Source organism: Silurus meridionalis, chromosome 8 (assembly GCF_014805685.1).
Source record: "Silurus meridionalis isolate SWU-2019-XX chromosome 8, ASM1480568v1, whole genome shotgun sequence".
In the NCBI taxonomy this organism is placed as follows: Eukaryota; Metazoa; Chordata; class Actinopteri; order Siluriformes; family Siluridae; genus Silurus; species Silurus meridionalis.
Window position 1 is genome coordinate 10,390,650 of NC_060891.1, and position 20,496 is coordinate 10,411,145.

Genomic DNA, 20,496 nt, shown 5'->3' on the forward strand with positions numbered 1-20,496 from the left:
GCTGGTGCTATCAGGGCCAATGCCTTAACACAGTGTGGCGAAAACATATGTGGACACCAGACTGACACACCCATTTGTGGTTCTTCTTCAAACTGTTACCACAAAATTAGAACCACCCAATTGCGTATATAGTACTTGTATGAGGTATTATTATGAATTCCCTTCACTAAAACTAAGAGACTAATATTTTGCTACGGTCCGAGTGGAAAAGTGTTCGGAAAAGAGCCTTGAACAAAACTCCACTGAGCACCTTTGGAAAAAACTGGAAAGAAAACTGAACCCCCAGGCCTCCTTACCTGACATCAGATGCCCAGTCATGCTCCGCAAATCTAGAGATATAACCAGCGGATCAATCCCTGTATACTAATGTATAACAAGCACATAATGGTGTGCATGGTCCGGTGTCCACAAACTTACAGAAGTTACCTAATGATTGTGTAAGGACCAGTAAATCATGTGATCTTAAAATACACCTTTTTTTTTTTATCTCATTCACTGTATTGCACTGCTTAATGTGTCTGCTTTGTGCAATTATCTAAATTTATTTTAAGACCTTTCCCTCCTACTGGACTAAGAAGAAGCTAACTGACAAATATTTTTTAATGGATTCATGAAATTCTGCAGAATATTACCCAATGTGAACCTTTCCAAAATAAACAAACAAACAAAGAAATCTCATAAATTGTACAGTAAGGCTTGTTAAATATGAACTGTGCTCATCAGTAAAATATTGATTGAAAATTCTCAGTACTGATGACTAATAAATAGATAAGTATATCAGAGTTATTCAGACATTCTGCTGGACTCCTCTGTGAGGCGACGCACCACTGCTGTGGCGACTCTTCTGTATGCTTCGGCCTGCAAAGAATCGAACAGAAACAATATGTGACCGTAAATGAGGTTCATCGGCCAATCGATTGAAAGCGTATCAAATATACATAAGCATATTACATGTGTTCTAAATAAAAGGTCATAAAGAAAACGGATACCCTGATACTAATTTCCAATTTCACCAGACCTGGATCTGATCTAACTCAAATGATATATGTTTTACTACTCAGAACGATTCTGAAAGTAAAAATAAATCGATAATTATTCATAATATATATATCCACCATATTGTGAGAAGTCTGTGGACAACTGACCATCATACCCATATGTGATTGTTGAACATCCCAGTCCAGCTTATTTCCCCTTTTCCGTTCTGATAAACTCCACTAGACTTTCCACTAGATTTTTTAAAGATTTTTAAATCACAGCACCAAGCTGCCAATCCTGGGCACCTGAACAAGACCCTTAACCCCCATAGCTGCTCAGTTGTATAAATAAGATAAATGTAAGTGGCACTGGATAAGGGCGTCTGCCAAATGCCATGAATGTAGGGTGATACTGGCATTCCAGTTTACCTTACACAAAGGTGTACAATGGGGTGAGTTCAGGGCACTGAGTTCTTCTGTTCCAACCTTTGTAAACCATGTTTTTAAAACCAAATCTTGCACACCCAAAGCAAGTAAAGGCAATTGTGTGGTTCCAAATTTGTGGCTATTCATAGAAGTGATGGTGAGATGTCCACATACTTTTGGCCGTACAGTGTTACAGATATTTGTACACTGTGTGTCTTCTTACATGATGATGTATATTAGGCATTTGAAAGTGTTCTCAAATACTATCCTCTATTTAGATGGTATTTATATATAAAAAGAAACAGGTTTAACATGTATAATTTAATCACATTCACCTCAGGACTTTGGGGTGAGGACACAACCACAGGCCGACCCATGTCTGAGGTCTCTCTGATGTTCAGATGAAGTGGAATGTCACCTGTAGTGGACGCAGACCAAACACATGAATGATGATCTCACACAAGTCCAACACATTCTAAAAAATAATTTAGTTTCTTACAATCTGCACTGCACACCTTTTACTTTCCACATTCACTCTACATGAGCTAATAAATTAAGGCGTGTTTTCACATTTTATTCTTTCGTTTCTTTTTTTTTTTTGTCCTGGAGCCATAATTCTCTGCATTCTGAGTGTGTACATTTGATGAATTGCTTTTAAATCTGGAACAGGTCTCTGTTCAGCTGGTGTGTAAATGATCTACTCCCACAGTCATGCATTAAATCAACTGAACTCACAATTTTACATTGTATCAAACCTGGATTTTAGTGTGAAAACACCCCAAGAATTATGGAGGAGGGGAATAAACAAAAAATAACAAAAAATAACAATGAATATGAAACAAATACATGTAGAACTGCAGAAACACACAATATATATAAAAAAAAAAAACAGCCTAAATAAACAAGATGTCTTAATTCATTAAGCAGTTATTCACAATCATTTATTTTGACATATACAGCCAGACCCCGACCCACGACCACTCGACTTACGACATTTCGGTGATTCGACAGTTATTGTTGGCGAAAAAAAAAGGAAAAAAATAAATACAAATAAATAATAATAAAAAAATTGTATATAAATTTTTTTACATAGTTTAAATAAAGTAAATAAATAAAATATTATTAAAATAAAAATATTTTAATAATTTTATATATTTACTTAATTTGTACTATGTAAAAATCATTTTTTTAATAGCCTCTTTATGTGTGCGTCGGAACGCATCATAGAGTCATTCTTCTCGACTTATGACCTGATTTTAACTAATCAGTGGTCAGGAAATGAGCAAAAACTAAACCAATAATCAAGTGAGGGATAGCTTTTCTCCTTGATTTTTAAAAAATGTTCAAGCTTTGTAGGTAAACCTGTGCTCAGTGTTTCAATGGAATTGCTGTTCCATTCAAAGCTGATGGTTTCAAACTGTCGTTGAAAAATGTTAGTTTGAGTTTAAGACTAAATGGTTCCCATCTGGACTCTAATGTACATGTTCTCAAACCACTGTTTGGTGGTCTTTGCCGTGTGGGCTGGAGCATTGTCTTTTTGAAAAATAACATTGTCTTGTTCCTCTTTAGAGAACAACTTTTTCAATTGTGGGAAGCCTTTCTTCCGTCTTCCAGAGCAATAATCTGACTGTCACCAATTCTAGTAGACAAAAAGGCTAAACCATGGTTATGGTGAATTTTACAATTTTACATTTACATTGATGGTGTAACTACTTGTGGTCTCTTTTTTTTTCTTTTGGTTTTCATACATTTTGTTGTGTATATACTGTATTATGTCTCTATTCTTTTATATATTTGCACATTTCTTTGTCTTTGCTGCTGTGACAGAGAAATTTTCCCACAGTGGGACGAATAAAGGTATATCTTATCTTATCAAATACTTGAATTATTATTATTATCTTACCTTTGTGTACAAATAGACTATAGACACAACTTTCTAATTATTCTTTCCCGAGTGTCCTGCATCTCCCCCTAATAGGTAAAAGCATTTTAAACACATTTGAATGGGCGAATGGCAGCACAGCATGGAGTTCATTCGTTCATTCTTTCTCATTTCCTGACCATTCATTCGTTGACCATTTAAAGTTTCATATCATATTATTCTGGGACTATTTCTAGCCCAGGTATGTATGTACTACTACATTCATTATTCATTATTTGAATAATAATTTGTCATTTTATCAATCATGATCTTACCAAGAACCTCTACTCCAAGGGTACGTGCTAATTCTTTCACTCCATCTGTGCCAAAGATGTGTGTCTGGTGGTTGCATTGAGGACACTGGAAAACACTCATGTTTTGAACGAGACCCAGCACCTACAAAAAACAAATAAATATAGATATCTATTATCTTCAATTTAGAATATATTGACTTCACTCTTGTGTAAGAATGTACCAAATTAAACAATGTTTATTTATCAGTTCCACTGATTAGCAATGTCCCAAAAAATCGAGTCAATTTATGGAAATGAACCTACAAAATGCTAGTTATGATTACAACTGTGGATCTGTGAAGCCTTGGAAAACCACAGACATGTTGTGCACATGCATGAGGAAAACTTAAAAGTCAGTAAGTGACTGTATGATGCGTTTGCAATAATACGTCATGCAGCCAAATGTGGAAAGAAAGAACGCTTTACCCAGCACTGCCGAATCATATGGATATGCTTCCTGTGCCATATGTATTTGTTTTAATATCTAAAAGATACTGTTCTGCCACAGACAAGCAGCGTAAATCTCACCACAGCACAGGAAGGAGACTGTTCTTCACATTATATTGCTTAAAGCGCACAATGTACTTTATAAGACCCTAGTGATTTTTAGATAAATGTTTGCTGTGCCATGCCAAAAGATTTAGAAATGGTATTGTTGCAATCGCTCTTTATGCCACGGTCAGCATTCCTACTCTATCAGTCGTATACGATGAAACCGAACGCTTGTGTGAAGTATTTGGAGCGCTGTTGTATCTATACTTTCAACCATCTCTTCCCTCCCTGATCACCTGTCATTAAGTGCATTCATACCTCATGTTTTTCATATTAAAACAATACATTTTGTTAGGAACAACTAGTTACTGGTTCACTTTAGTCAGTTGTTTGCTTAGTTATTAGGATTTTGAGGTTTCCCTCAGTCGTAGCTCCTTCTTCCCATAACACACTGATTGCTTTCTCCTGAAGAACATCTGGAATTCATAGACTCCTGCCAGGGATGTTTTCGGTTACTGCACATGCATAACAGAGGCTGTTAAGAGTCTCACCGGCACGTTAACCTTACGGAACATCTCAGCACCTCTGCGTGCGTCTAACAGCGCGATGTCCTGGGGAGTGGACACGATCACGGCACCTGAAATACGAAGCGTACATACGATCAAAATTCTTCGAGAGACGCACTAACGAAGATCTTTTGGCCGCTATAAAATAACGGGACGGCAGAATGTAGACTTTGAACTTTTACTGCATTCCTGTTCTTACCGTGCAAATGTATCCTGTGTCAGGTTTTAAGTCGGTCAGAAATCATAGTGAGGTCAATCCCCCGCCACCCTCCCCAGTCATACATACACATGTGAATAAATTCAATGTGAATAAATATAGATAAGGTACAAAGAGCCTCAGAAGAACAACAAATGACATGCTACACCATGTAATTATTTATATCACACACAAAATTAAAAACGTGTTTAAAACTAAGTACACCTTAATATTCAATAGCTTGTAGAACCACATTAAGGAACAATGGCTTGACGTTATCGTGATCTCTATGACTATTAGTGACTAGTGACGGTCGCCCAGGCTGCTCACCAGAGATAAATACACATAATTCACTTTCATTCTTAAGTTCTGTAAAGCTGCTTTGAGACAATGTCCATTGTGAAAAGTGCTATAGAAATAGACTTGAACTAGTGTCACATCGTTGTGGTTGAATTTTGTCCCACTCTTGTTTACAGCTTTACTTCAGTTCATTGTTCGTGTTTGTACACAGCTTTCTCAAGGTCCTGCCACAGCATTTCACTGCCACTTTGCCATTGCAAAACCTTGATTATCTTCAGCCATTCTGTTGTAGATTTGTGTGCTTGGGATCACTGTACTGTTGCATAAACCAGTTTCGGTCATGCTTTAGCTGTCGGACAGATGGCCTCAAATTTGACTTTAGAATACTTAGAGGAGTTCATAGTGGACTCCATGACTGAATGTTGCCCAGATCCTGTGTCTGCAAAACAAACCCGAATCATCACCCCTCCAACAGGAGCTGTGCATTACAGACAAAACGTTTCCACGTTGGTCTCATTTGATTAATGGACGTTGCTTTGGAAGTCTTGCAAACCTTAGCCAGTGTTCTCCTGGTATCCCTTCCAAATAAACCCTACTTGTTCATTTTCTTCTAAATGTACTGTCATGAACTTTCACATTTTACAGTACATGCTAACTAAGGCCTGTAGAGTTTAAGAAATTTTGTCGCAATTTCGACGATTGTGCAGTTTGACCTACCATGCATTCTAAAGTATATATAAGCAACTTCTTACTTTAGCCTCACAGACATTTTATTTTGAACAGAGGTTAATATACAGTGGGGTCCAAAGGTTTGAGACAAGTCAAATGTTTTTATTTTGCATAATTTTTTTAGGAACTTACAATATTTACGTGGTGGTTAAGACAACCATACACGTGGTAACATTTCAACATTTTCTACAGACTTCCTGTAAAAACTTCCTTTTTTTTTTTTTTTTACAGAATTCATCAACTGCAACTTCCATAAGGTTTTCTGGGACAATCACACTAAAACGATGAGTATAAAACACTTTCTAGTTGTATTTACCTGCTATCGGGATGTTCTGTGTGACGGAAAGCTGTACATCCCCTGTTCCAGGTGGCATGTCAATCACTAAGTAATCCAAAAAGCCCCAGTCTACCTGAAGACATGATAAAAAAACTAAAATCACCGAAAAGTTCTGAACAACGGTTATATTAAATAAGCATTCTGATTTTAGAACAAATTTCTGTATTATTAAATAATACACATGAAGCTGACTCATTCTGACCACACCTGCCTAAGGAGCTTCTCAATGGCGGACATGACCATCAGACCCCTCCAGACAATGGGTGCTGTATCTTCAACCAGAAATCCCATAGACATACTGAAGAAGGGAGAGCAGATATGAAATGAGAATGGCTTGTGTTCGACAGTAATTAATTTAATATGACTGGTAATACACTTACCAAGGGATCCCAAAATTCACAAGAGGTCTCATTAAGTTGTCTAAAAAATGTAATGAAAAGACATTTTCATATGTAAATGTATACAAACACCTGCTTAACACCATACTAGACAGATGAAGCTTTTCATTAAGTAATTACGTGTACCTAATAAAGTGGTCAGCGAGCATATATTTTAAGGGGCACGTGTTTTCACCTAATATCACCTACTGTCTGTTAATTCTGGGTTTCCTCTAAGGTTCATCAGCTTTGGGACTGAGGGGCCATAAACATCAGCATCTAAAAGACCCACTGCCTTACTCTAAAAGAACAAAAATACACACAGAAATAGTCGGTTAATTCTTTCAGTATTATTTTCATGCTATTTTATTATGGATGATGCTGGGTGGTGTACATTACCTGATCGTTAGCCATTAGTCCAAGAGCAAGATTTACTGTAAAAAAAAAAAATAAATAAAAAGAGAAAAGATGATCGAAACAAAACAGTTTCACTTCAAAAAAAGTGGCTGACAAGTTTCATCTGACCTAAAAGGTCATGGAGCCATTATCGGATCAAGTACATGAATTCTGTCACATGTTACTGCAATAATATTTAATAAAGTAATGTAATGCTCCTGATGCATCGTGAGTCCATCATGAATCGTGGAAATGTGTGATTGACATTGTGGTTAACTTTCTATTTATTTTGCATTGTAATGCAATCACACTGTTTTAAAACTCCCAATCTAGTAAAAAAAAAAACATACAAAAAAGAGATCTTCAGAACTTTTAAGACACACCGGCCACATGGTTTTTCTATCTATGCTGCCTATAAAAACAGCTGAGGAACATTTTAGCCGACTTTGGAGCTCTGTTTTTAACTAAATCTTTGAACGAGTTTCTTTTAAGATATAATGAACCTGTAGTACATTGTTTTTACAATATTCAAATCCTTGTTGCAGCCATTTTTATTTAGTTCAGTTTATATAATCATAAATTAACATTGTTTTTGCATTGATTATGATTTTTTTTTTTTTTTTTAATGTAACAGAGTATTTCTTGGTACAGTGAAAGTATTCACAGCACTTTAAATTTATTATTTTCCACACAATTCTACAAAACAATACCCCGTAGTGACAACATGGAAGAAGTTTGTTTAAAATCTTTGCAAATTTATTAGAATTAAAAAAGAAAAAAAATCATATGTACACAAGAAGTAACAGCCTTTGCTATGACACAGTTGAGGTCAGGTGCATTTAACTTGAATGGAGTACACCTGTGGTGTATTCAGTTGATTGGACATGAAATACAAAAGTTAACATGTCAGAGCACAAACCAAGCCATGAAGTCCGAGGAATTGTTTATATTGTCTTGTCTTGTGGCACAGATCTGGGGAAGGTTACAGAAACGTTTCTGCAGCATTGAAGGTCCCAATAAACACAGTGGCCTCCATCATCCGTAAATGGAAGAAGTTTGGAGCCACCAGGACTTTTCCTAGAGCGGACCGCCCAGCCAAACTGAGTGATCGGGAAAGAAGGGCCTTAATCAGGAAGGTGACCAAGAACCCGATGGTCACTCTGAAAGAGCTCCAGCATTTCTCTGTGAAGAGAGGAGAACCTTCCAGAAAAACAACCTGTACGGTAGCATGGCCAGACAGAAGCCACTCCTCAGTATAAGGCACATGGCAGCCCACATGGAATTTGCCAAAAGGCACCTAAAGGTCTCTCAGACCATGAGAAACAAAGATTGAACTTTTTGGCCTGAATGCCAAGCATAATTTCTGTAGGAGACCAGGCACCGCTCATCAATATAATTCCTACAGTGAAGCATGGTGGTGGCAGCATCATGCTGTGGGGATGTTTTTCAATGGCAGGAACTGGGAGACTAGTCACAAATGAGGAAAGATGATTGCAGCAATATACAGAGTCATCCTTAAAAAAAAACCTGCTTCAGAGAGATCTGGACCTCAGTCTGGGACGACGGTTCATCTTCCAACAGGACAACAACCCTAAGCACACAGCCAAGATGATAAAGAAGTGGCTAAAGAACAATTCTGTGAATGTCCTTGAGTGGCCCAGCCACAGCCCAGACTTGAACCTAAAGAACATCTCTGGAGAGATCTGAAAATGGCTGTGCACCGACACCCCCATCCAACCTGAGGTTCTGCAAAAAAGAAAGGGTGAAACTGCCAAAAAATAGAAGTTTGTAGCATCATACTCAAAAATGCTTGAGGCTGTAACTGGTGCCAAAGGTGCTTCAACCAAGTATTGAGCAAAGACTGTAAATACTTATGTACATAAGATTTAATTTTTTAATTAGTTTTCACACTTCTTTCACGTTGCCATTATGGGTATTTTTTATTTATTTTTTCCAGGGAAAAAATTAATTCATTCCATTTTGGAATAAGGCTGTAACATAAAATAAGTGAAGCGCTGTGAATACTTTCTGGATGCACTGCAGCTAAACAATCTGACTTTAGAAACCATGTAATTTGCAGCAAGACAACAATTCAAAAGGTTAAATGTTTCAGCTCCAACATTTCATCAAGCATCATTTGAAACCAAGCCACTCTATATTACAACATTCTGTTCATTCTGCACTCTGTGTTCATTCTAAAACAAATAAAGCGCCTCAATATAGAATGTGTTGTATTTGCTAAATGTGATATTTGTCTCTTGCTCTTTCATTGCTGAATTTCAGATCTATTATTATGAAGCAGATCTGTCAAGAAGCACACTTTTTTTTGTATACTACATCAAAGTCTGAACATTTTACAGGACCACATTACTTAAGATAAACATCCATAGCCACATGAAAATTCTCAAGACAAAAACAGTGAAAATGATGGTAATTTTTGCATGTTCTTTGCAGGCGCTCATAAATCTGTGGTAGTGGCATACTTTTAGTGACTCAGCAAACAGTGTGAAAAAAGGTATCAGTAGTTTTTGTGAATTGTTTACATTTCCTGAAGGTAATAACTGGTTACGCTTGGTGCAGAGACAATGCTACATGTCCTTTGACATTTTGAATTTGATTTACACTTTGAGTCAGAATGAAACAACGGAAAAAATGCATAGCCTTCAAAAACATTGTTCATGTGTTACTTCAAAGTTCTGATGTGCAAGTAAGTGCCAAGAAAGAAAGGCCATGGGTACCTGCTGTGGTAGATTTGCCAACTCCTCCTTTCCCTGAAGCAACAACGATGACCTCTTTAACACCCGCTATGGGCTTTTGCTTTGGAAGGCCACGTGCCATGTGAGCCCTCTGCCTCTCCTGCTGTCTCTCACCAGCAGATGAACTCTAAAGTGAAGAGTCACCAGTCAGAATATGTTTAGTTAAAGCAATAATACTGTAGAGTCATTTAATTTACATTAGTACACAAATACACAGATTTAGGATCTACATTTTATTCTGGAGACCGTTATCCCTATAAAGGGGTTGCCAGAGATAATATGACTCTCTGAGACAATATGAGGGAGAAACCTAGGCTTAAAAGGGAATCCATCAAAACCTGGGTGACACCGGACTGCACAATTCTATATAATTTCCTTCTGTAGTCATAAAAAACTTGGACAAAATGTCCAATTGCGTTACCAGGAGCTTCATTAAAGCAAATCAACTACAGACAACATCTAGAACAACTCAACGGATGCAATGCAACATACATAGACTCTCTCGGTCAGGTACAACAGCTGAATCACAGCTGCTCAGTTGTGCACTAGAAAGAACCTTTTTTTTTATTCGAATAAAACAAACTGGTGTCAACCAGAAACGCTGTTACTTATTTAGATATGCATAACTGATTAATGCTGATAAAATATTATACATGGATTTTATATGTGAATTCTACAGGAAGCATGAGAAACTGGACGTACACAAAATAAGTCAGGTTTAAGGATCACGGTCATCCTTTATTACTTATCAAAAGCGAAATATCTGCCAACACCTACGGTGCCCTTCAATAGTAATTGATTTGAGCAGGATATTTTGCGAATTTTTAAAAGGTTGAACAAGAAAGTATGGCCGCATGGAGGGAGCAAAATTTCATTTAAAATGTCATTTGCAAAAATAGCGATGCGATATTTAAAATGGCAATGTATTTCCGAATGTAAATGTACATTTTCCATTACCATATGTGCAAAGTTTGGGGCAAAAGGAAAATGTAATTATATAAGTGACATTTGTTAATATATAAATTACATACTAATTTTAATACTTTTAATGTCCAAGCAGAAATGGTAGCAAAATGATCAATTAAATGTTATTTGTCCCAAGTTATATGTCCTATCATAACACTGTGTGATAGCTAAAAGATGATTTAAATATCCTTTTTTTAATGCATTTAATGCACAGAGCACAGTGATGTTAGAAACTGGGGTCAGCGCACAATCGCTACATATGAAAAGGTCGACTAGACACATCAGTTCATGTGTTTACATAAATACGGTTCAGCAAGACTACAAACCTTGGCAAAAGATGACATAACCTTCAAAAGTAAAAGTTTTTACCTCAGATTTGTTCATCTATATACTTGAATCAGGTTTGCATTCAGTGCACTTATCTGTACTAATGTATTATTAACTATTGTATATACTAATAATAAATATATTATATACATAAGAAAATGTTGGCCAGACAACACCATTGAGGAACCAAAAATACTGCCATGAACGTTTTATGTGGATTTAAACACAAAAGAACATTTAAATACATTAGAAGAGGGGTTTCCATTTTTCATCTCCCAGTAACATCTCAAAATAGTACCACACAAAACATTCTTCATAGCTGGTAAAAGAAATTTAAAAAAGCAGATTAAAAGCTTCGAACTTAAACCTACATGTGAATTGATTTGTGAATATTTCTGAGACACCTGGTACTGCATAAGTCCAATACATTTCTGTTTGTAATAAAAATGACCAAAATGCATATAATATCAGAAAATTAACTAAATATATCTTAGTGTGACAGCCGTTGCAGGAAAAACAGACTGAACTTGACAATTAGATAAAACAATATTGACCTACTGTCACTAAATCCTAATCACATATCACTTGTAACAGTAAGGAAATAAACAAATCGCAACTATTTAAGGAAATTGGTAAATAACAGCTGACACACTGGAAAAAAAGCCACCGGCATGACCAGCATATGTTTTATCAGCTGCTCTGACTGAGCCAAGCTTGAATGACATTTCAATCAAAACTAGTGTTAGAGGCTGTTGTTAAAGTTTAATGACCGGAAGTAATGAATAAAATACTGAATTAAATTTTTGCTTCTATGTGGGAGGGAAAACAAATTTACTGTTGAACGCTGCAACTGAATTTTAATTTGTGGTGCTTTTAGATTCCTAAATTGTCCTTTTTCACTTTTTAGCTACTATGGTGATGTTATATGGATTAGAGACAGTGGCATTGAGTAAAAGGCAGGAGGTGAAGCTGGAGGTGGCAGAGCTGAAGATGTTGAGGTTTTTGTTGGGATTGACGAGAATGGACAGAATTAAAAATGAGTTTATTAGAGGGACAGCGCATGTAGAACGTTTTGGCAACAAGGTGGGGAGGCGAGATTGAGATGGTTTGGACATGTGCAGAGGAGGGACATGGGGTATATCTGTAGGAGAATGCTGAGGATGGAGCCACCAGAAAGGGGGGGAAAGAGGAAGACCAAGGAGGAGGTTTATGGATGTGGTGGGGAAGACATGCAGGTAGTTGGGTGGAAAGAGGCAGATGTAGAGGACAGGGGGGTATGGAGACGGATGATCCACTGTGGTGACCCCTAATGGGAGCAGCCGAAAGAAGAAGAAAAAGAGCTTCGCCTACAGCAGTGGTGGACAGTAACGAAGTAAATGCGATTCGTTACTGTACTTAAGTAGCTTTTCGCATATTTGTACTTTACTGAAGTATTTCCATTTGGGGAGACTTTAACTTCACTACATTTCAAAGTCAAATATCACATTTTTACTCAACTACATTTTACAAAATCAGTTGATCCTTTTAATTAATAAATGGATAAAAATCACCAATCAGGTAATAAAAAGCCACCAATCAGGGTGGAGCGTACGCACTGTTTTGAACTTGACTTGATCGCAGCTTGGTGGTATCAACTTGGACCAACATACAGTTTAGCATCAGTTCAACAGCAAGCAGAACATTTTGAGAGAAAGAAATGATGGAAGAAACTCCTGACTCTAAATTTCCACAACACTCTTGGCCTTATTTGGGCAATTTATTTTAAATAGTTAAAAATAAGGTTTTGGACTCATGATAATTTTAAAAGATACCAATCAGAGTTCGACTCATTAATATCAATCCATCATTAATACGTTGGTGTGTTAAGAGTAGCAGAGTCTTTTAACATAAACTGAGTTGATTGAGGAAGAGAATTGTGACAAAAATGAAAATAGGAACATTAGAGGCATAATAAATCATAATACTTTGGATACTTAAGTACATTTGAAGCAAATACGTTTGTACTTTTACACAAGTGAAGGTTTAAAGGAAGCACATTCACTGAAAGAATTATTTTACCCTTAACTATTTTACACTTTATCTCTACTTTATCTCAAGTATAAGGTTTGTGTATTTCGTCCACCACTGTTCTACATACAAGAGAATAACAGTACCAGCAAACTGTCATTTTAAAATAATGCTCATGCATACTTATTGTCCTATGATGTATTCACTGTTATGTGCAATGGTTTGATCGTGCACTGAAGATGTCCTGTATAATGTCCCGTCCTGGACCTCGTCCTGTCAAAACTTTTTGATTTGATTTTTATCTTTTTTAATAGACCTGGTTTGTGAATGTGATAAAGTTATGTTGGATTAGTTGTTAAAACCTGCTCCATCATAGGAAGCTGAGTGTCGTTGCTGAAGAATTGAGGATAAAGGATGCATTCTTTATGGGTTGTGTAAGAAAAAGGGGAAGAACTAAGCAATCTCAGTGCATGTCAGCTTTGCTAATCACAAGTTTTTCCTCTCTCAATCTTTGTCGATTTGACCTTCTATCTACGTTAGAGTCAGTGCATGGGTTATAACACATGCACACACTGACTACAGCTTGCACACAAGCAATTCACTTACCTTGGAACGAGCATCATGTTTGCAGAGCTGTTTAACGTGACTTCTACATGACCACAACACAGTACCAGGGGACACAGGGTTCTGCTTTAACGCCTGGAAAAGGTTTCTGTAGCTTTGATACACAAGCATTTTAATTTGTACAAAATATAACCCCTTCAGAATCTCATCGCCATTTTTACACCTTTTCTCTTATCTTTGCAAGATCAAACCTTTTACAGAAAAAAAGTAAGCACGCAGCTTCACTCGAAGACGCAACGGCGCATTTTGATGACGCAATGCGGAAGTCATTAATACTTCGTAGGTTGTTCTAGATAATTGTGTCCTCTTTCTATAATCCAGGGTCTATTTTAATCTCTATTTTGAATGGCAATTGTTCTTGTTCTTCATTGATGCAGTTTTAATGTCAGGGCGATGGCGAACGGAGCTTCGGTAAAAGCGCGAGTGCTTCTTCAGCAGTGTTTACACGCGAAACTTCAGGTGAAGCCTGCAGACGAGGACTCTGCAGCAGAATGGGTTGAGGTGATGTGTCTATCTTTACATGTCTCCCTCTCTTATTAAAAGAAATATAATGTTTAACACTGCAGCTGAATTGGGTTTTAGAATTAGTAAAAAAAAACCACCACAGAAATCGTAAAGGTTTCCATAAAGCTAAAAACATTCCAACCCTGCAGCTGTTAACCATTAAAACCATTACCAGATTTTTCCAACTTGATGCACATCAGTTATTATCCTGCAGTGTTACAATTGCCCTATGAATTAGGATGAATTGGACCAGTTCTCCAGATCTAAAAAAAAAAAAAAAAAAAAAAGCATTCATGGGTTTGATGGTGTCCACAAACCTTTGGCCATTTTAGTATACATATATAAGGTTCAGAAGTTTCAGATCATACAGTCGATGAAAACAATCGAAATGAACACTTTTTTGACAGAACCGAACCGCAAATGCAGTTTCTTGTCCGAACTGATTTAGCTGTTGTATATTTGCACAGATAAACCGTGGAATGGTCATCTACATTTGCTTCTTCAAAGGTGCAACTGAAGATATGATCCCCAAAATGGGTATTGTGCAATTATATAGCGCACCTAAATTGGCAAGAAGGCTGTAAATCAAATGTATCTGACTAATCTAGGCTGCATTTTTCTTTCCAGTGAACACCCTCCTCAATGTAAAGCTGTGTGAGACTGAATCTGGGAAATACACCTCAGTTGTTGATCTGCCTGGCAGCATCCTCATAGTACCTCAAGCAACACTGGGAGGCAAAGCCAAGGGGAAGTGCATGCAGTACCACAACAACATTGGTAAAGAGGATGGCCAGAAGCTCTATGACAGTTTTTTCTCTCAGTGTGAAAAGGAGCTGAGTTCCTCCTCCAAGTGTTCTGAGGCTGGCACTGAAGTCAAACACGGGACTTATGGAAACAGACAAGTCCTGAACCTGGATACAAATGGACCTTATACTCATTTAATGGAGTTTTAAGAACTTTCAAATTTAAACAACTGTTTTTGAATCTGGAAGTTAGACGTACATCACTAACCAAATGTTGCAATCTTTTTTGTCTTATAACAAAAGAAAGCTGTGATTTTGTACATTATGAAAGAACATGATTTTTCTTCTTATATCCTAATAAGGACTGAATAAAAATGGTAGAAAGTGTCATTCTGGCGTACACATGCTGTGTGTGTGTGTGTGTGTGTGTGTGTGTGTGTGTGTGTGTGTGTGTGTGTGTGTGTGTATACACATACCAGAATATATCCCCCAGGGCTACATAAATAACTTCCTTGTTTTTATAATTAAAAAATTAATTATAATGAATTTTCAAAATACAGGGTGTCCCAAAAGTTATATATAAATTTATATATATATATATATATATATATATATATATATATATATATATATATATATATATATATATATACAGTGTATATACACACTGGTGATCAAAGGTAGAGAACAATTTATAAACATTTGAACAATTCTGGAAAATCAAACAAATGAACAAATGTTTTGTTTTTTTTTGGAAATGCCTTAGTTATTTTGTGGAAAAGGTGTTCTGGTAGCATGGTATAGACAGGACAAAAACTCCAACTGTTGAGCAGTGAAGATGACATTATTTCAGAATTGTTCAATTGTTTATAAATTGTTCTGTGTGTGTGTGTGTGTGTGTGTGTGTGTGTGTATATATATATATATATATATATATATATATATATATATATATATATGTCTCTCAAAGTAATACATACCTAGTTCATACATACACTACATGGACAAACGTATTAAGACATAAGACATCTGACTTTCCCAGCCATATGTTTTTACAGTTTTTGGAAGACACACTTATCCACAGCGAGAGCGAGAGGTGTCCACAAACTTTTGTTCATATAGTGTACAAAAACACTTTTTTTTAATAAACACTCTTTTGCTCAATAAAGAGGTTTTTCGTCCTCTAAAGTATGGACTGACTCTGCATCTGCTATTGACATAAACACACTGTTGAAAAGTGGTGGATTTACAGCAACCTGCAGATGACAAACCCTGGATTGTCGAGGATAAAACCCAACGGCGACGCCATCTTGCGTTGGAGCTGGGGATTGCAGCTCCGATTGGAGTAATACATTTTTTTGAGTGGATTGGTTTTCAAACATTGTTGTGCTCTCGGCCAGCTGCCTTGATGCACTCGATTATATTCACAGCAAACCTCTTGGGTGGAGGGGTGGAAAAGTTTCTGTGGGGTAGAGTTGCAACTTGCTACCAACACCACAACTGCACTGGTCAAAAGAGAGTCGGTTTTGATATCTCTGTGAATGATTCTCATGTCTGACAAATGTTTATTTGGGGCACAGGAGCAACTGGTACCAATGCCACAGATGCACTGGTCAAAAAAGTACATTCTGACATGTGAATGATTCCTATGTTTGATGTTGATTGATCAGTACAGTTACTATGTAGGCCTGTGCTACAATGTAGAAGTACCATAATGAAAGTGCATGTAGGTTGTGACTTTTCACTCCTGGTAATAATTTAGTGGACATATCTAACATCACATCCGTTTTCTTTTCCTTTTAGCCTAACCTAATGATTGTTATTTTGATTTAATCCAAATACTGGCACTAAATTTTGCATCCCTGCATAAATAAGTGCTAGCAAATAGTTGGGAATTGATGGTTTACGCGGAGTCATGTGTTGCATCTAAGGAAAGATTTTCATGAGTATAAAGCCAATTTTAGTCTGAGCTTTTATTTTCCATGCTTTCCATCTAAATGTTTTAGTAGGTAAGTGTAAATAATTATACATGAATTGCTATTATATAAAATGGCATAACATTTTGTAGTCAGGTGGGATAAGGTGGTCAGATCCTGTGCAGTAACGCCATTTGAGTCTCGGGGTTATGCACAGCGTACACCTGATTTTTTGCCGTTTGCATCAAAGTTAGGATAGATGGGTAAAGTCAAATTAGCATTTGCAAAAGACCTGCAATGGCTCAACACCACGGTTGGATGATTTTACACTTTTCAAAGTGGCTACATCTATAATTAGATCAGATAGCAGCTAGGTTTAACAAGGACATACTGTAGATCCATTTGTCCTCTAAAAAAAATGGAACAGGTTGCTCTCTGTATAAGACATACTATAGGTGTCAACAGAGGTGTAATCGGCTATTCTTTACTCCCTGTTCCTACAACTGCAATCGAGTCTTATTTATCATCTGGGCCTATTTGGAGTTTGCGAGAGGACAATCAGTAGATAACAGAGCCCTATTTTTATTATTACACATAAGGATGACACAAAATGCACCCAAAGAGACAGAGAGGAAAGAAGTTCCCTCAGACCTCCAGGAAAATCTGTTCCCTCTGTGGTGTCAGTGAAAATGAATGCCCTGTGTGATGAATAGTTAAGGTGATAAAACATGGACACATTACTAGCACTGATGGGGTGTTTTCATTCTACACCAGGTGGAATATACAGGGGCAACCACCTCAAACCTATTTGCCAGTAAACAGTAAGGCTTTGTGAATACATTCTTGGGACAGTCTATTGTTGTTTTCTTTTATGGCAGTAAAGTTGACATGTTTTTTTTCTTACTGTTAGGGGAATTCAAAAGATAAATGCAAAAGCACGCTTTCTAGCTGAAACTTTCAAATCGAATCAGTAGTTCTTTCTGCAGGGGTTATAGTTTAATTTAATTGCCATAGAAATACTGTAAGTGAATCACATATTTCGAATGAGGCCAAAGGGCTAATCATTGTTGAAAAGATTTTTTGAATCCAATGTGTGAGGCTTTAATAAGTCCAATCATAAAACTCACCTTTTACAGTTTTAACTACCAAAATAACATTTTGAACGGTACGTTTATTTATTTAATTTTACTTTATTTAAATGCACATGGAATAGTAAGAAAGAGTGTGTTTAAAAAAAGATGATCATTAAAGGTTTCTCTGAAGGTTAAATGTTTTAGATTTGAACAGAATTCTTAAAATGAACTGGATCGAACATTGTCTTGGTGGGAATAATCCTGCATGGTTCTCCATCCCCAATTGACTCTTTAATAAATAAGATCGAATTAATCTTTTACTTGCTTGTGTTTCTAAATGTACTAACATTACAATTACTTATGTACTAACTACATTTTTCCCAACTAAACCATTCATTTTATATATTTGTAAAGATGGTCAGATCTCTCCATGAGGTCAGACCTCGAGAACTGCCATGCAACGAAACAAAAACGTTTTAATCTGAGGAGAGAAATCCATTTGTTCAGCTGCCTCTCACCCATCCTTTAGCCCCCCTCTTTACCTCCTGGGGATATGGCCGGGTCATGGAAAGGTGACTTAGAAGTTCCTGGAATTCATGCTACTATACTTGCATACTGTTATTATATCTTAGGAATGTATGATTTTTTTTAATGATGAATAATGGTATCATTTTAAAGGTCTCGGTTTTAAAGTGCGACTGGAAATATGATCTCAGTACCATATCAGTAGAAGAGACCAAAAATAAAGATCTCAGGAAAATTCTGTCCTACTGATGTGAGGGTTGTCCCAGATAAGATCTTTCTCAGGTGTAGGTTTTTAGCCTAGGTGCTAATTGTTTTTTAGGTCACCTCATGTCCCAACAAAGTGGTTTGCAAAGCTTTTATTACTTTGAAGTGTTTATGATGGTTTGGTATGTATTTAAGGAGATTTGGTGAAACAGTCAGGGAAGCATTCTGTAGTCAGAACTTCCCACACAGTCTCTGTGTGTCTCTATTGCCAGGCATGATGACTAACAATTCTTTTGTAAACTGCATTGCTAAACTATTTGTTTTTATGCTGATCATGATGTATTTTGATTGTTTTTTTTTTTTTATGTATTCTGTTTTTAGTTCTTAATTTGACATTTTTTTATTGATTATTGCCTGACACATTAATGTCAAATCCTAGATTAACTCTACATTTGAGATCTAAAATTATTTATATCTAGTTGACTATGTAGTCTGGTGTTACTGCAAATGGATAGTACATACAGCAGGCTCAAGAATGGATGGAGCATAGAGCACAACATAGAGTGCAACATCTGGGAACTTCTGATTTCTGGCTATCACTGACTTATAACATGTAAGGTTCCCTGGTGGTCTAGTGGTTAGGATGCGGCGCTCTCACTGCTGTGGCCCGGGTTCGATCCCCGGTCAGGGAACCAACCCCAGCCACTCTTAGTGCCGGTCCCAAGCCCGGATAAATGCGGAGGGTTGCGTTAGGAAGGGCATCCAGCGTAAAAAAAAAAAAAAAAAAAAGTGCCAAATCAAACATGCGGATGGTCCGCTGTGGCGACCCCTAATGGGAGAAGCCGAAAGAAAGTTTTACTGAGTTATAACAAAGTGGCTAAACCAACTATTCTTTATGCATGAGCAGTATTGAGCAGCCTACTTAAAGAATATTAGTTTACGTTTATATCCTCTGACTAAGATTCAGGATGGGGAGTTTGTGTCCGTGAGTATTTGTAGTTAGACTGCACAAGACTCTAAGTGACTCTCAGTCCATAATAAACGATTAATTAAAAAGATGAAATGCTTAGAATAACCTATAAAAATTAAGGACAAAATACAACCGATAAGGTGATTAGCTTTAAACAGACAGGTTTAAATTTTTATTATGAATTCGGGTCAGATTAGAGTCAAAATTGGATTAATGAAACAAATCGTAGTACATTTTAATAATCTTTTACAGCAGCGCGTGTTAAGACTACTTCATATAATTTGTAATGAATTACTACTGATGTTTTCAGTAAAAAAAAGTGACAGACATTCTGACAGACATTCTCCTTGAGTACTTTTGTTTGAATGAAACTCATGAAAAAAAAAAGATTAAACAAAAAAAATGGACAGAAATTTCAAGCATCCATCCCAAGAAAGATTATTTGAAACAATTCAAATGTGTTTCGCAGTTTTTGGGGGATAGCTTAAGTTCAGGGAGTAAATGAAGCCCATTAGCAGAGGGCATGCATTTGTAAAATTCTTACATCCCAACAGCACCTCACTTCCCTCAATGATGATGATGACATGAGCTATGTTGGTATCTTCCTCTTCAGCAGTGCTGCCCAGTACAACAATCTTCATTACAAGATTGGTGAAGCTACTGTATCTTTAATCAGGTCTCTGCTGACATCATGTCAAATACACAAATAAGTGCAAAGTGGTTACAATACTGTACAGTATGTTGCATGTTCTCTTTAATTTTATGTGATAAGTGCCCCACACAGAGATTTAGTCTCACTATCATTAAATCAGTTTTTACATGAAGAAAGAGGGAAAAAATGAAGAAAGAGTAAATCCAGGAGAAATGTGTC

The 20,496-nt window shown here is 36.7% G+C and overlaps 2 protein-coding genes across 3 annotated transcripts; one reads left to right on the forward strand and one right to left on the reverse strand.

Annotated features, from left to right (window-relative positions):
* Positions 1-716: 716 nt before the first annotated feature.
* nubpl (nucleotide binding protein-like) lies at positions 717-13,934 on the reverse strand. 2 transcript variants are annotated; one of them, XM_046855903.1, is made up of 11 exons: positions 13,673-13,934; positions 9,749-9,893; positions 7,014-7,048; positions 6,825-6,915; positions 6,618-6,657; positions 6,445-6,535; positions 6,217-6,310; positions 4,661-4,746; positions 3,600-3,720; positions 1,739-1,821; positions 717-858 (listed from the first exon to the last, which is right to left on the reverse strand). In XM_046855903.1, the coding sequence occupies exons 1-11, from the start codon at positions 13,799-13,801 to the stop codon at positions 784-786; spliced, it is 990 nt and encodes a 329-aa protein (XP_046711859.1). In that variant the 5' UTR covers positions 13,802-13,934; the 3' UTR covers positions 717-783. The 2 variants fall into 2 exon arrangements, with proteins under 2 accessions (XP_046711859.1, XP_046711860.1); XM_046855904.1 differs by lacking the exons at positions 9,749-9,893; positions 13,673-13,934 and having other exon boundaries at positions 6,811-6,915; positions 7,014-7,050.
* On the forward strand, positions 13,872-15,327 carry LOC124390151 (D-aminoacyl-tRNA deacylase 2-like). The gene is made up of 4 exons (XM_046855905.1): positions 13,872-13,969; positions 14,068-14,191; positions 14,662-14,731; positions 14,822-15,327. Exons 2-4 carry the CDS (start codon positions 14,084-14,086, stop codon positions 15,145-15,147), a joined length of 504 nt encoding a protein of 167 aa, XP_046711861.1. The 5' UTR covers positions 13,872-13,969; positions 14,068-14,083; the 3' UTR covers positions 15,148-15,327.
* The last annotated feature ends 5,169 nt before the right edge of the window (positions 15,328-20,496 follow it).